Here is a 15,857-nt window from a genome sequence, read left to right as displayed (position 1 = left end):
AAATCTCAATGTTGAGTTGAAGTGAGACAATATCTATGCCTGAACATCTGTGTTTGGTATAAAACGTTTACAATCAGGACTAAAGCATGTTGTTATCAGGATTTAAATGGCCATGTATGTTACTTATTTGTGCCTTTGCCAGAGGTACATTATTTTTTAAAGCAGTTGGATATGGCTTAATCACATTTTAGTATAATGTTGTTGTTGTTCAGGATAGAGGCTAGCACTGAGGATAACAGATTGAACGTTCTAAATGTAGCTCACAGACCCTCTTCGGGGAGAGTGACTCGGAGGGGAAAGGTAGGCTAAGAGAGCTAAGAGAGGGAGAGGGGATCATCACTCGAAGCGTGGACAAGCATCTGAGCAGCAGTAGCCACAACAGCCTGAACCAGCGTCGCTTTAACCTCACAAATTCACCACCTCCTCTGTTACAATTATAATTGGTCCGTCCACGTGACAAATACCGCACTATACTTGGAAAGAATCGCAAGCGCATCTCTGACATCTTAACTTGAGAAAGTGTTCTTTGTGCGGTTAACAAAGGTCCATTACTACGCTTTAACTCGGTAAGTAGCCTACGTCTAGCCCTATATGCAACTTCTTCTTAACTGTTAAATTGTTACGGTAACCTAGGGGTTATGGGTTAAATTAGCACATGTATAGCCTTATTGTGTAGCCTATTCTACATTTTGTTGGCCCTATATGCAATATCCTATTAATATATATATTTTTTAATAATTATCTGGATAAATGTTTTATCAGGTATTTGCTCTTGAAGACTGCTACGCTTTTTATTATTTTTTACTCGCAAATTAGGGTTTGCTTTACATTTGAATAGCCTACTTTTCAAGATGTTTGTTGGGAATTCCGTTGTCCAACTTCTTACGTTGTTCTTAAACCGCTCATTTGGGGACCCTGAAACGTTTCACAAATTTGTTGTTGACCTGAACTATCTCGCCAGATTCACCTAATCAAGGCCTTGATGATTAGTTGACCAGTTGCGTAAGGTGTGTCATCTCTGGGATAAATCAAACACATGGGATGGCTTGAAATGTTTCTAATATATAGGCCTGGCGTGTTAAGTCTATATAGACCTATATAATACATAAAATAAACCAAACTGAAAAGAAATCTCTTGCAGGGAGTCTAAGGGATGTTATTACGCTCTCACATTAGAATGAGTATCGAGTAGAAAAACAATAAGGAAGGGAAGCGCTGCTAAGGTACACAATAGTAGATTTTGGTAGACTGAGTAGTGTTTAAAAAAGTCACTTGGGGCGAGAGAACGCAGAAGACATGCGACCTCTTTCATGTGATTGTTTGTTGTTGAACGGAAGTTTTTAATTTGCACATTCATATGGAAAAAAAATTATCAAATCTATCATAGTTCACTATAAGTGTAGATGATCAATAGCAAAACGATCTCTTTCATAACCAAACCTGTAAGGAACATCATTTTTAACTGATCATTTGTAGCCTATAAATAGGTTAATTTCAGAAACTTTAACATTGAGGAAACAGAAACGATTCGTTTTATAATCCTGTTCAATATCTGTAGATTTACATTTTAGAATTAGACGCCAATATTGGGATTATTTTAACGTTTTATGCAGACCACACAAAAAAATGATATTCACCCAAATATCTATTTGATAAAACGTAATGTCAAGTACATGGAAATATATGCGTTTTACTTTATTTTCTATTGTATGTTTGTATGTTTTTTTTAATGTAACTTTCAATTGAATTTAACAGCACATTCTCAGTTACTAATACAAGTCAGCGCAGCTTTTCCTTTCCCAGTTTAGTTACTTAGACTATGAAAGTGTGTTACCATTCTTAACATAATGTTCTGTCCAGATTGCACATTCCTTATGGAAATTTCTTATTTTTGGTAAAGTTATTATTTAACTTTTGCATTAGTTAATTGTGTCACAGTTCTCTTTCATCCCCCATATCTCTTTCTTATATCACCCTCATTTCTGACAATAATATTTTATCAAGATGTCTTACATTTACTGTACATTTAGCAGAGCAATGATTAAGTGTCTTGCTCAAGGCCCCATCGACAGATTTTCGTCTGAACCAGTGACATTTCGGTTACTGGCTCAACAACTCTGAGGATGGACTCACAGTGAAGTCATTCAGCATCAACCTCATCTGTCTCCAAACCACGCCATTACTAAGCCCATCCCCTATTGACCAGTCCCCTCTCGCTTTAGGGACAGCGAGGATTGATTGGATTGATTGGAGGGTTGATTGGATGGACCTCCACTGGCCCACCTTCAAGATGGACAGCTCCTCCTACCTGCCCGGTCCCCTGGCGTCCCCAGCCCTGATGGTGTTGGCCTCCACAGCCAAGACAGGTCGTGATGCCTCCGTCCCCTGCCAGGCCTCCGTACCCTGCCAGGCCCCGAGGTCCTTCAGGGCCCCAATCTTTGAGAATGACCTCCCCTTCCCCTCCGGCTCCTACACATTTGCCTCCATGTACAACCGTCAGGGGCCTATCTCCGGCCACGGCTCCTTCCCTGCCAGAGACTTCCCTGCCTCCCTGCTCCACCTCCATCCTCAGTTCCAGTTTCACCCCAACAACCTGGACTGCTCTTCCCTGGGGATGCTCAACCACATTGGGGTAGGGGCCTTCCGACCCTTCTCCTCCCCGCCTGAAGAGAGGGAGACCAGGGGTTATCAGTCAGCCTTCACCCCTGCTAAGAGACTCAAGGGCTGCTACACAGATTCTGAGGGGAAGGAGTATGATTTTGGAGGAGGGTGTTTCCTCTCTGGCTCACCGGGATCACTCAAGGCCGCCGAGGATTCTGTGAGGAAGTTGTTTACGGTGTCTGGGCTGCTGTCGGACAGAGAGGCCTCGTCTAGTCCTGAGGACCGTAAGGAACACTGTGAGTATCCTCTGTATATATACTTCTCCAAGCATATCTATATGGGTGGTAATATAGTGGCAGTAATACAGTGTGATTTAAAGACACGCAGCAAAATCCTCATACCAGGCTAGCGGGAATTGTACGCTTTTTTAAAATCCATGGTTTCAATTTAATCGATGAAATCATTGACAGTTATGGAAGGCCTACATCTGGAATTTGGACTGTGTCCTTTCTACTCTTTGACAATCTTATCCCAAATCTTTTCCTGCTTGTGCAAAGAATGTGACACTCTCTTGGACTTGACATGAGCTGACAAAAAATGGCCACTCGTCCATGTTTCTGGTAATTGGTCACGTATTACCATTAGTACTACCACTGAATGTATAGTTTTTCAATAAGGTGGAAGACAAACATAAGAGGAGAGGAAGTTTGAGTGATAAACACCCTATTCAGAGATAACGAGGTGACAGAGCGAGCAAGGCAGCCATGCGACGAGAAATGACGCAGCTCTCGGCTCCACAAATTACATCCTCAACTCAATATGGCCACCCACGCAATCATGAGCCATCTGTTGTGTTGACAACATGAAGGAGAGAGGTGTCAGTCAGAGCGATGGGGCGAGAGCAGCTCCTCATTACGCTAGAGGATAATTGCCCGACGGCGCGGGGGCACAACGGTACTCGCCTGCCCTCGTCTTGCCTCCACCTCCAAAGAGTGGGAAGGAAGGCAGACACTCCAGCACAAGGCATGATGGGAAAACTAACCCCCGCACGGCCGCCAAGGTGGTGCCTGACAGATGAAAGTCCCCAGAGAGAGAGGGCCCACAATCCTCGGTAGATCAGGGGAGGGCCATGTTGAAAATAATGACAATGAGAGGGGGGAGCTGAGAGCTGTGATATCCATATAACAAAGATACTTTTCATCCCACATCAAGGCCTGGAGCTGGGATGCCTTGTCTTAACAAAAGGCCTGGAGCTGGGATGCCTTGTCTTAACAAAAGGCCTGGAGCTGGGATGCCTTGTCTTAACAAAAGGCCTGGAGCTGGGATGCCTTGTCTTAACAAAAGAAACGGATTGTGTGTGTGTGTGTGTGTGTGTGTGTGTGTGTGTGTGTGCAAGCCTGTGAGTGTCTGGTTTTGTGGAACTTCCTGGTTTTGAAATGCCGTCGGGTGAATGACAGGCAGGAATCCCAATAATGAAACCTAACAGTGACAGGAAAGGGAAGATGCCAAACAGGTGTGTGTGTGAGTGTGTTCATAGGCTTATTATGAGAGCGACACCCTGTGAGTGTGTTTGTGTATGTGTTCATTACGCAAGCGTGTGTGTGTGTGTGTGTGTGTGTGTGTGTATCTGTGCTCATATTACCTCCAAACAGAGAATAATTTGATGAAAATACAGGCATGGATGGACAGGGGGCATGGAATAGGGCTGCCGAACCCAAAGTGGGTGGTGCTATGTAGCTCAAAGTTCTTCAAAAATGTACTCTGAGTGTTAGAAGCAGCGTTTCCTTTTTTATCCAATTAGATTGAAGCTCAGGCAAACTCAGGGCTTTGATGCAGTTGAGCTGCCAGCACTTTCTAAAGTCTGATATTTGGTTCCTCTTGACTGACTAACAGTGTTAAGCTTCAAAATGTACGGGGATGAAACTCTTTGGTTGCTACGTAGAAAACCTCGGTATGATCATTCATGATAATACATGACACCATACATGGATATGTAGCCTACGTATGCACATGTACGACCCATACAGCATGATCCATACGTAACGACCCATAAGTAAGGACCCATACAGCATGATCCATACCGTACGACCCATACGCAACGACCCATACGGTACGACCCATACATCATGATCCATACCCCACGACCCATACGCAACGACCCATACGGTACGACCCATACAGCATGATCCATACCTCACGACCCATACGGTACGACCCATACAGCATGATCCATACCCCACGACCCATACGCAACGACCCATAAGGTATGACCCATACAGCATGATCCATACCTCACGACCCATACGGTACGACCCATACAGCATGATCCATACCTCACGACCCATACGTAACGACCCATACCGTACGACTCATACAGTATGACCCATATTGCGCAACCCATACCCTATGACCCATAAAGCACAACCCATACATCACAAAACACACTACAAAACACCAAGTGTGTTCACAGGCATTCTATGTCCCTCTCTATTCTATCAATAAATTATATTTGGGGCAGCAGGTAGCCTAGTGGTTAGAGCTTTGGACTTGTAACTTAAAGGTTGGAAGATTGAATCCCCAAGCCGACAAGGTAAAAATCTTTTGTTGAATGAAGGTAAAATAAAACATATTGGAAACCCTGTTTGTAAGCTTTAAAATGCTACCGATCTAAACCTTTTATCTTTTCCAGTGATGAAGACATGGATGTTGCAACACAACACAATGTATCATGGTACAGTGGGGTATGCGATATGGGTAAACTTTGAGCATCTCCTGAATGTTTGGGCTTTAAGGTCCAAAAAGTACCTTTCTGACCACTTCTACAACTGGCAAAAATATATGAAAGGTTTCATTCAAATTAAAAGGGTTAAAAAAGGTTTGAATTCAAACGGATTTACCCATCTTCTATGCACTTAGATACATTCATTAGCATACAGTCTCCAGTTGAAACCTATCTACAGGAGCTCACTGTGAATTGGCATATTTTGTGTGAGTATATCAAGAGTTAAAAACGGTTCTATGTGCTCTGGTTAGACAGGCTTGTTGTGGCTATCCTGGCTGTTTGTCTGACACAGTGTTTGTTTACATGTCTTCATGATGTCTCCCTTCTCTTCTCCAGTATCCAAACACAACATTACCCCAGGGGCCGTATGTGCCAATCGTCTCAGAGTAGGGCTGTTGATTTAGGATCAGATTAGCTTTTTTACATCACAATGAATAAAACTACATGGGCAGAGGTAGGGCCTGATCCTTATAGTAGATCAGCATTATGGCCCCAGACGTTTTATCTGAAGATGTGCAGACGAACAGATGTGACAGCTGTTTAAACGGCTCCTCTCTTTCAAAGGGCAGATGTCTCCAGCGAGGCGAATCATGCTGATTTTCCTCAGGGAGATGTTTCAAACTTCTAGGGGTTGAGCTGTATAACTAAAAGGATACAAAAACAGAGGAAGAGAATGGTAAAACATTGTCTACTGCAGATTTCCAGACAGACTATGGTGATCTTCCCTTCAAATCCCTGTGTTGTTATCACACCGTATGGTGGTGAGTTACTGTAAGGGAGAGTTCTGATTGGTGTGTCCAGTTGTATGAATAGTAAATGTGGGCAGGTGAGAAAATAATTCTGTAGCAAAGTAAAGCCATCAGACAAAGGTATAGCTGTCTGTCTCTCTGTCTCTGTGTGTCTGTGTCTGTCTGTCTCTCTGTGTGTGTCTGTGTGTCTGTTTCTGTGCGTGGTGTTTGCCTGTTTCTGTGTGTGGTGTGTGTGTGTGTGTGTGTGTCTGTTTCTGTGCGTGGTGTGTGTGTCTGTCTCTGTGCGTGGTGTGTCTGTCTCTGTGCGTGTTGTGTGTGTGTGTGTGTCTGTCTCTGTGCGTGGTGTGTGTGTGTGTGTGTGTCTGTCTCTGTGCGTGGTGTGTGTGTCTGTCTCTGTGCGTGGTGTGTGTGTGTGAGACTGTCTCTGTGCGTGGTGTGTGTGTGTGAGACTGTCTCTGTGCGTGGTATGTGTGTGTGTGAGACTGCATCTTGGAAATAAAGAGCCGATAGATGTGTATGCATGAACATGGAATGGTTCCTATTGATCTCCTCCTCTGTTAGATGTAAACAGTATGTCTTACAGGAGACTTCAATCAATACACCCTCAGCTGGACAGCTGCTCTGAAAGAACACACACACACACACACACACACAGAAACTGTGTCTGGAACCTGTGTCTGGAACCAACTAAACCCATAAAGCATCACATGAGAATGAATCCCTGTGGCAAGTCTGCAACTGTGTCCCATATGGCCCCCTATTCCCTACGCAGTGCACTACTGTGGGAACACATTGTCATTTAGAATGTAGCCTACCATTAATCTATGGGATATTGATTCTGTACAGTCAGGTTTGGTGTTCCCTTGAGTTCCATAACAGGCATGTATAACAGACCGTAGAGGACTCTTAAACACTGAACACATCTGGTGAACCAAGCCTTGGAGTGTTACGCTCAAATGTTTCCCCTCTCCCATTCGGGTAACTTCCCTGGGCCTTGCTTCCCCATCAGTGGAGGATTTAGTTGTTTTCTATCCAGTTATCCCATAGAATTCCCACAGTCCCTCAACAGCAGATTTTGCCGCCCATCCCGATAAGGAAGATTTCCCCCATATTTGTGTCCAATTCAAGTGACTGGGAACAGGAAGCATTAACCCAAGTTGCAGAGTTTCTGAGTCATGGTGTGAGTGAGTGAGTGGACCTACTGTACATCTGCTACAGAGATCTCCCCTCTCTTTGCCACACACATCATTTAGCATTAGACTGAGGGGGGTTAAGAACAGAAAGAGAGAACCAAGCCAAACATCCCCCAAATCAAAGGGATCTTCTAATGGTACGATCCATTTGACAGCTGTGTTACCATACTGTGGAGGAAGAGAATGTCTGGACCATGTGGACTGCACTTTGGGATTTCAGACACATTGTCTGAGAGAAGAAGAAGCATATGAATGTAATGGTGACTGTGTTTGATGTTCGAGGGTCGTGTTTGACTGTTGCCCGCCTGTCGTGGCAGTAATTTGTTCTTCTAATGTACTCTTAAGTGGGGAGCTTTCATGCTGGCGGGGCAGCGGGGGGGGGGGGGGGGGCTGTTATTCTCTTTTTCTTTCTCGTTCCCTTTGTCTTGTCTGGCCAGGAGCAGCAGTGTGTGGAAGTTGTAGAAGTTATCCTTCCATAACACCCACCCACACTGCACATTGATACATTATCCTTCCATAATACCCACCCCCACACACAGCACATTGATACATTATCCTTCCATAACACACACACAGCACATTGATACATTATCCTTCCATAACACCCACCCACACAGCACATTGATGCATTATCCTCCCATAACACCCACCCACACAGCACATTGATACATTATCCTTCCATAACACCCACCCACCCACCCACACAACACATTGATACATTATCCTTCCATAACACCCACCCACCCACACACAGCACATTGATACATTATCCTTCCATCCATACCACCCACACACAGAGTAGAAACCCCCATCCCAAACTATCCTTAGGACTTGGTATTCCAACCCCTAACATTCATTTAATCCATAACAACCTCTTTACACCACATCTGCCCTAGACTGGCTCGTAACTGTCTGCCCTAGACTGGCTCGTAACTGTCTGCCCTAGACTTAAAAAAAATAAAAATATTTCACCTTTATTTAACCAGGTAGGCTAGTTGAGAACAAGTTCTCATTTGCAACTGCGACCTGGCCAAGATAAAGCATAGCAGTGTGAACAGACAACACAGAGTTACACATGGAGTAAACATTTAACAAGTCAATAACACAGTAGAAAAAAAAGGGGAGTCTATATACATTGTGTGCAAAAGGCATGAGGAGGTAGGCGAATAATTACAATTTTGCAGATTAACACTGGAGTGATAAATGATCAGATGGTCATGTACAGGTAGAGATATTGGTGTGCAAAAGAGCAGAAAAGTAAATAAATAAAAATAGTATGGGAATGAGGTAGGTAAAAATGGGTGGGCTATTTACCGATAGACTATGTACAGCTGCAGCGATCGGTTAGCTCAGATGTATGAAGTTGGTGAGGGAGATAAAAGTCTCCAACTTCAGCGATTTTTGCAATTCGTTCCAGTCACAGGCAGCAGAGAACTGGAACGAAAGGCGGCCAAATTAGGTGTTGGCTTTAGGGATGATCAGTGAGATACACCTGCTGGAGCACGTGCTACGGATGGGTGTTGCCATCGTGACCAGTGAACTGAGATAAGGCGGAGCTTTACCTAGCATGGACTTGTAGATGACCTGGAGCCAGTGGGTCTAGACTAGAGCATACAAGTCGCAGTGGTGGGTGGTATAAGGTGCTTTAGTGACAAAACGTATGGCACTGTGATAAACTGCATCCAGTTTGCTGAGTAGAGTGTTGGGAGCAATTTTGTAGATGACATCGCCGAAGTCGAGGATCGGTAGGATAGTCAGTTTTACTAGGGTAAGTTTGGCGGCGTGAGTGAAGACTGGCTCGTAACTGTCTGCCCTAGACTGGCTCATAACTGTCTGCCCTAGACTGGCTCGTGACTGTCTGCCCTAGACTGGCTCGTGACTGTCTGCCCTAGACTGGCTCGTGACTGTCTGCCCTAGACCGGCTCGTGACTGTCTGCCCTAGACAGGCTCGTGACTGTCTGCCCTAGACCGGCTCGTGACTGTCTGCCCTAGACCGGCTCGTAACTGTCTGCCCTAGACCGGCTCGTAACTGTCTGCCCTAGACTGGCTCCCACTCCAACCAACCTCTATAGTCCCAAGTAACATTCACTGTACTGTCTGTCGTCTGTAGTGCCCATATCCTCAACCAGCAACCACACACACCCACTCAGTGTATAGACACAAGGGGGGTTGTCTGCAAGTGACATGGAATCCATATGTCTTCATTCAGATCTAAAAGGAGCCCAGTTAAAGGAGGAATTTTACAGTAACATGGGGAGAGAGAGGGTAAGGCTTCGTCCTTAATGGCACCCTATTCCTAATGGTGTGCATCTTATCTTTCTGCATTCTCCTCATATTGAACAGCAGTGTAGACTGAGAGGACGTGGGTTGAGAGGACAGAGAGAGGTTATGAGAGAGGACCAGGGGTCGTTAAAACAACAGTCTGCTTCAACATAGCCTCTGTCTCCCTGCACCTGATGGACCTGCCGCATCACATGGTCTGAACGCCTCTCTCTCTGATCTCACTTCAAAGACCCATGGAGGGTGGCGGGGAGGGGCTTTGGGTGGCTGGATGTAGGGAAGACTGCATCCCAAATGGCCCCCTATTATTCCATATATAGTAACTACTTTTGACCAGAGCCTTGTGTGGGGGAGTGCACTATATAGGGAATAGGGTGATGAGGTCTAGGGTGAAGGGGGCTGGGGCTGCGGTTTTGGATCACTGAACACATCCCCTGTTCTGTCCCTGTTCTTTATTTAAAACCAGGTAGGCTAGTTGAGAACTAGTTCTCATTTACAACTGCGACCTGGCCAAGATAAAGCAAAGCAGTGCGACACAAACAACAACACAGAGTTACACATGGAATAAACAAACATACAGTCAATAATACAATAGAAAAGTCTATATACAGGCAATAAATTGGCCATAGTAGCCTCAGATTTCCACTTTATTACGTATAGTCGGACGGGTTATTAGCAATTGTGGGCAGGTGTGGCTGAACAAACAGCTGACCCGGGCACCACTAGTGTGTGTGTGTGTGTGTGTGTGTGTGTGTGTGTGTGTGTGTGTGTGTGTGTGTGTGTGTGTTTGTGTCAAGGCTATTCTGGCAGACGACTGGGTTGAGGAGGCTGGATAGTGGATGGGTTACCCTGACTGAATAAGCGATCTGAAGCCATCTCAATAGCCACTCATCGCAGTAACACAGAGACTCTCTGTTACACAAGTCGTTCGTATGGAGATGACACTAATTGACTCCATACAAGCTGTGCTGGACAGTACAAGCCTGGTTAGGGGCAGGCAAATGAAGAGGTCAGTCCGTAATGCAATCCACCCCATGTCATAAAATAATCCAAATTCTTTTAGGAATTGTGAAAGTGTGAAGTGACCTTTATCGACCCCTCTTGATGTGGGGTATGTTTACTCCTCAGTCAAGCTGTCTCTTTAAGAAAAAAATCTAAAATGATCAACAGATTTAGCAGCTTCACGGAAATGATCCATTATATTCTGTGCCAGCCAGGCACATTGTAAAGCGGAGAATGTTATACAGAATTATGCACTATTAAATGTCCAGAATCACAGGACAGTCAATATTATTTCAGTGTCCTATCCCTATGTCTGGGTGGGCTAGAACCAACCTGCCGCTGGGTCTAGCTTCTAACTGGAGGTGATCCTGCCTCATTAGCGCATGCTCAAGTCTCTCTTTTGAAGCCATGTTCATAGGAGATTGAACTTTGAACTGAAAGTCTCCTCACTACAGCACCACAGCATGACCTGATTGAACAAAAACAGAGCGGTGAGGATCTATAACTGGCCGACGCTGCCAGACCTCTTTGTTCTTCAGTGTTAGCAGACCGGGAGGGAGTATCGCTGGGGGGTATTGATGAGCACCACACAGGATCAAGCTCACCAGGGCTACAGACACATGCGGTCGAACGCCTGCATGTGTGTAAACGCGCACACACACGCTGGCACAGATCATCAGCCACTGTGTTTCTCCACTGTGTTATAAAGGCTCTGTTTACTTGGCAGCCCTTATCCCAGTGATAGTGCTGGGTCGATGTGTCTTGTCTTGTCTGGCTGGCTGGCTGACTACCTAGTACTGAATAAGGCAACCACTGCTATGTTCAGTCCCTCTGGCCCACTAAATGAGAAAACAGACAGGCAGACTGATACACAGGCAGGCAGGCAGGCAGACACAGATGGACGGACAGTTAGACGGACGGACAGTTAGACGGACGGACAGTTAGACGGACGGACAGTTAGACGGACTGACAGTAGACGACGGACTGACAGTTAGACGGACTGACAGTTAGACGGACTGACAGTTAGACGGACTGACAGTTAGACAGACAGACTGACAGTTAGACAGACAGACTGACAGTTAGACAGACAGACTGACAGTTAGACAGACCGAGTGAGACAGACAGACTGACAGTGAGACAGACAGACTGACAGTGAGACAGACAGACTGACAGTGAGACAGACAGACTGACAGTGAGACAGACAGACTGACAGTGAGACAGACAGACTGACACTGACAGTGAGACAGACAGACTGACAGACTGACAGTGAGACAGACAGACTGACAGACTGACAGTGAGACAGACAGACTGACAGACTGACAGTTAGACAGACTGACTGACAGTTAGACAGACTGACTGACAGTTAGACAGACAGACTGACAGTTAGACAGACAGACTGACAGTTAGACAGACCGAGTGAGACAGACAGACTGACAGTGAGACAGACAGACTGACAGTGAGACAGACAGACTGACAGTGAGACAGACAGACTGACACTGACAGTGAGACAGACAGACTGACAGACTGACAGTTAGACAGACTGACAGTTAGACAGACTGACAGACTGACAGTTAGACAGACTGACAGACTGACAGTTAGACAGACTGACAGACTGACAGTTGGACAGACTGACAGACTGACAGTTGGACAGACTGACAGACAGTGAGACTGACAGTGAGACTGACAGTTAGACAGACATACTGACAGTGAGACAGACTGACTGACAGTGAGACAGACTGACTGACAGTTAGACAGACTGACTGACAGTTAGACAGACTGACTGACAGTTAGACAGACTGACTGACAGTTAGACAGACCGACTGATCAGGACCCCTGTCCATGTGATCTTGTTCATTATGATTCTAGAGTTAAAAAGCTGATCCTAGATCACCACTCTAAGACGATTCATGAATACGGGTCCAGATCTTTCTATACTATGTCCCTCATACCTGCAGCAGTGGTACGTGACTGAGACAGTTTCTGATGCTATCTGTATGAGGAGAGGAAGCAGGGTCACTTTGAGGGCTATGTGTGGTCTTTCTACTGCGGGTTCATATTAGTCCTGTTTTACTGTTTCCACCCCCTCACACCTGTGGTGTATGGAGGACAGGTGTGTGTGTGTGTGTCTGCATGCGTTCATGTATTTGTGCAATTGTGCATCCGTAACTCGAGGTCCCCTGCTATCTAGTCCCGTTGTATGTGATTGTTCAGGGCCAAAGTGCTTGATACAATCAGCTTTGTAGAATGAGCCTTTCATTTCCCCCCATTAAGCAGTGAGTGAGTGAGTGAGTATTAGACACATATTTCCCTCATTTTACACAGACCGACAAAGAATTCAAAATAAAATCCAAATTTGATAAACTCTCATTTCTATTGGGTAAAATACCACAGTGTGCCATCACAGCAGCAAGATTTGTGACCCATTTCCACAAGAAAGGGGAAACCAGTGAAGAACAAACACCAATGTTAATACGAACCATATTTATGTTTATTTATTTTCCCTTTTGTACTTTAACTATTTGCACATCGTTACAACACTGTAACGATGTGCAATAGGGACATTTGAAATGTCCCTATTGCTTTGGAACTGTTGTGATTGTAATGTTTACTATTAATTGTCAATTTCACTTGATTTATTATCTATTTCACTTGCTTTGCCAATGTAAACATATGTTTCCCATGACAATAAAGACCCTTAATTGAAGAGAGACAGACACAGACAGACAGACAGACACAGACAGACAGACAGACACAGACAGACAGACAGACAGACACAGACAGAGACACAGACAGAGACACAGACAGAGACACAGACAGAGACACAGACAGAGACACAGACAGAGACACAGACAGAGACACAGACCGAGAGAGACACAGAGAGAGAGAGTTAATAAGTGGGTAGAGAAATGTGGATCTGTATTTTAAGAGCCCATCTAATTAGTGCATAACGAGGGGCTTTGATGGTTCTATTAGCCTCTTAATGCCACCTCATCCAGACCCACTCAGGCCACACACACATACACACTTTATTACCGAGAAAGAAATGTCTTTCTTTTAGGTGCATCGACTGGGACACTCAGTTCAGATAACTAGAGGAGTTGGCCATGCTTTATAGCCAGATGGTAGAGTAGACAGCGGAATCCAACTGTCACTGCAGGATCTATGATCAGATGCTACATTTGATTTCCCTTTCAATCTCCTTTACTGTCACACGAGTGCAAGTGTAAAGCATTTGAGTTACAGGCCCCAGGTGAACACTAGTCAGCGTATGTCTCATAACTGTCACCTAGCCTGGGAGAGCTGTTAGCGCTCAGACAGTCAACCGGTTTATAAACTATATGACCAAAATGATGTGGACACCTGCTCGTCAAACATCTCATTCCAAAATCATGGGCATTAATATGGAGTTGGTCCCCTCCCATTGCTGCTATAACAGCCTCTACTCTTCTGGGAAGGCTTTCCACTAGATGTTGGAACATTGCTGCGGAGACTTGCTTCCATTCAGCGACAAGAGCATTAGTGAGATCGGACACTGTTGCGCAGTTAGGCCTGGCTTGCATTTGGCATTTCAATTCATCCCAAAGGTGTTCGATGGGGTTGATGTCAGGGCTCTGTGCAGGCTAGTCAAATTCTTCCACACCGATCTCAACAAACCATTTCTGTATGGACCTCTCTTTGTGCACGGGGGCATTGTCATGCTGAAACAGGAAAGGGCCTTCCCCAAACTGTTGCCACAAAGTTGGAAGCACAGAATTGTGCTTCCACTTCCCTTCACTGAAACTAAGGGGCCTATCCCAAACCATGAAAAATGGCCCAGACCATTATTCCTCCTCCACCAAACTTTACAGTTGGCACTATGCCTTGGGGCAGGTAGCGTTTTCCTGGCATCTGTCAAACCCAGATTTGTCCGTCGGACTGCCAGATGGTGAAGCGTGATTCATCACTCCAGAGAATGTGTTTTCACTGCTCCAGAGTGCAATAGCGGCCAGCTCTACACCACTCCAGCTGACGCTTGGCATTGCGGATGGTGATCTTAGGCTTGTGTGCGGCTGCTCGGCCATGGAAACTCATTTCATGACGCTCCCAATGAACAGTTATTGTGCTGACATTGCTTCCAGAGGCAGTTTGGAACTCGGTAGTGAGTGTTGCAACCGAGGGCAGACAATTTCTACAAGCTACGCACTACAGCACTCTGTGATACCGTTCTGTGAGCTTGTGTGACCTACCACTTTGCGGATGAGCTGTTGTTGCTCCTAGACGTTTCCACTTCACAATAACAGCACCTACAGTTGACCGGGGAAGCTCTAGCAGGGCAAACATTTTATGAACTGACTTGTTGTCCTATGACAGTGCCACGTTGAAAGTCAAGGCTCTTCAGAAAGGCCGTTCTACTGCGGTGAGTCTTCCTGGGTAAGTCTCTAAGCTTTCCACACCTAGATTGTGCAACTCTTGCCCATTATTCTTCAAGCTCTGACAAATTGGTTGTTGATCATTGCTAGACAACTATTTCCAGGTTTTGCCATAGATTTTCAAGTAGATTTAATTCAAAACTGTAACTTGGCCACTCAGGACCATTCACTGTCTTCTTGATAAGCAACTCCAGTGTAGATTTGGCCTTGTATTTTAATGTCTTGCAGAAAGGTGAATTAATCTCCCAGTGTCTGGTGGAAAGCAAACTGAACTGAGTTATCTTCTAGTATTTTGCCTGTGCTTAGCTCCATTCCATACATGTTTTTATCCTGAAACTCCCCAGTCCTTAATGATTACAAGCATACCCATAACATGATGCAGCCACCACTATGCTTGAAAATATGCAGAGTGGTACAATGTGTTGTATAGGACTTTCGCCTAACACTTTGTATTCAGGACAAAAAGTGAATTGCTTTGCCACATGTTTTGCAGTATTACATAGTGCCTTGTTGCAAACAGGGTGTGTTTTGAAATGTTTGTTTTCCTTCTTTTCACTCTGTCATTAGGTTAGTATTGTGGAGTAACTACAATGTTGTTGATCTATCCTTTAGTTTTCTCCTGTTAGATTAATTCAACTCTGTAACTGTTTTAAAGTCAGCATTGGCAACATGGTAAAATCCCTGAGCGGTTTCCTTCCTCTCTGGCGACTGAGTTATGAAGGACGCCTGTATCTCTGTAGTGACTGGGTGTATTGATACACCATCCAAAGTGTAATTAATAACTTCAGCATGCTCAAAGGGATATTCAGTGTCTGTTCTTTTTCTCTCACTTATCTGCCAG

The 15,857-nt window shown here is 45.0% G+C and overlaps 1 protein-coding gene across 2 annotated transcripts in view; it reads left to right on the top strand.

Moving 5' to 3' along the window:
* The first annotated feature begins 337 nt into the window (after window positions 1–337).
* The window catches only part of LOC109888515 (E3 ubiquitin-protein ligase RNF220), a 43,072-nt gene continuing 27,552 nt past the window's right edge, over window positions 338–15,857 (top strand). The window contains exons 1-2 of one of the 2 annotated variants that reach the window (XM_031822429.1): window positions 338–566; window positions 2,223–2,897. In XM_031822429.1, the coding sequence (XP_031678289.1) occupies window positions 2,264–2,897 (634 nt within the window). In that variant the 5' untranslated portion in view covers window positions 338–566; window positions 2,223–2,263. Of the gene's footprint in view, window positions 567–2,059; window positions 2,898–15,857 lie in introns of both variants that reach the window. The other variant, XM_031822428.1, reaches the window with a different exon arrangement.

The sequence above is a fragment of the Oncorhynchus kisutch genome, linkage group LG4 (genome assembly GCF_002021735.2).
Source record: "Oncorhynchus kisutch isolate 150728-3 linkage group LG4, Okis_V2, whole genome shotgun sequence".
Taxonomy (NCBI): domain Eukaryota; kingdom Metazoa; phylum Chordata; class Actinopteri; order Salmoniformes; family Salmonidae; genus Oncorhynchus; species Oncorhynchus kisutch.
This window is presented reverse-complemented; position numbering and strand designations above follow the sequence as displayed.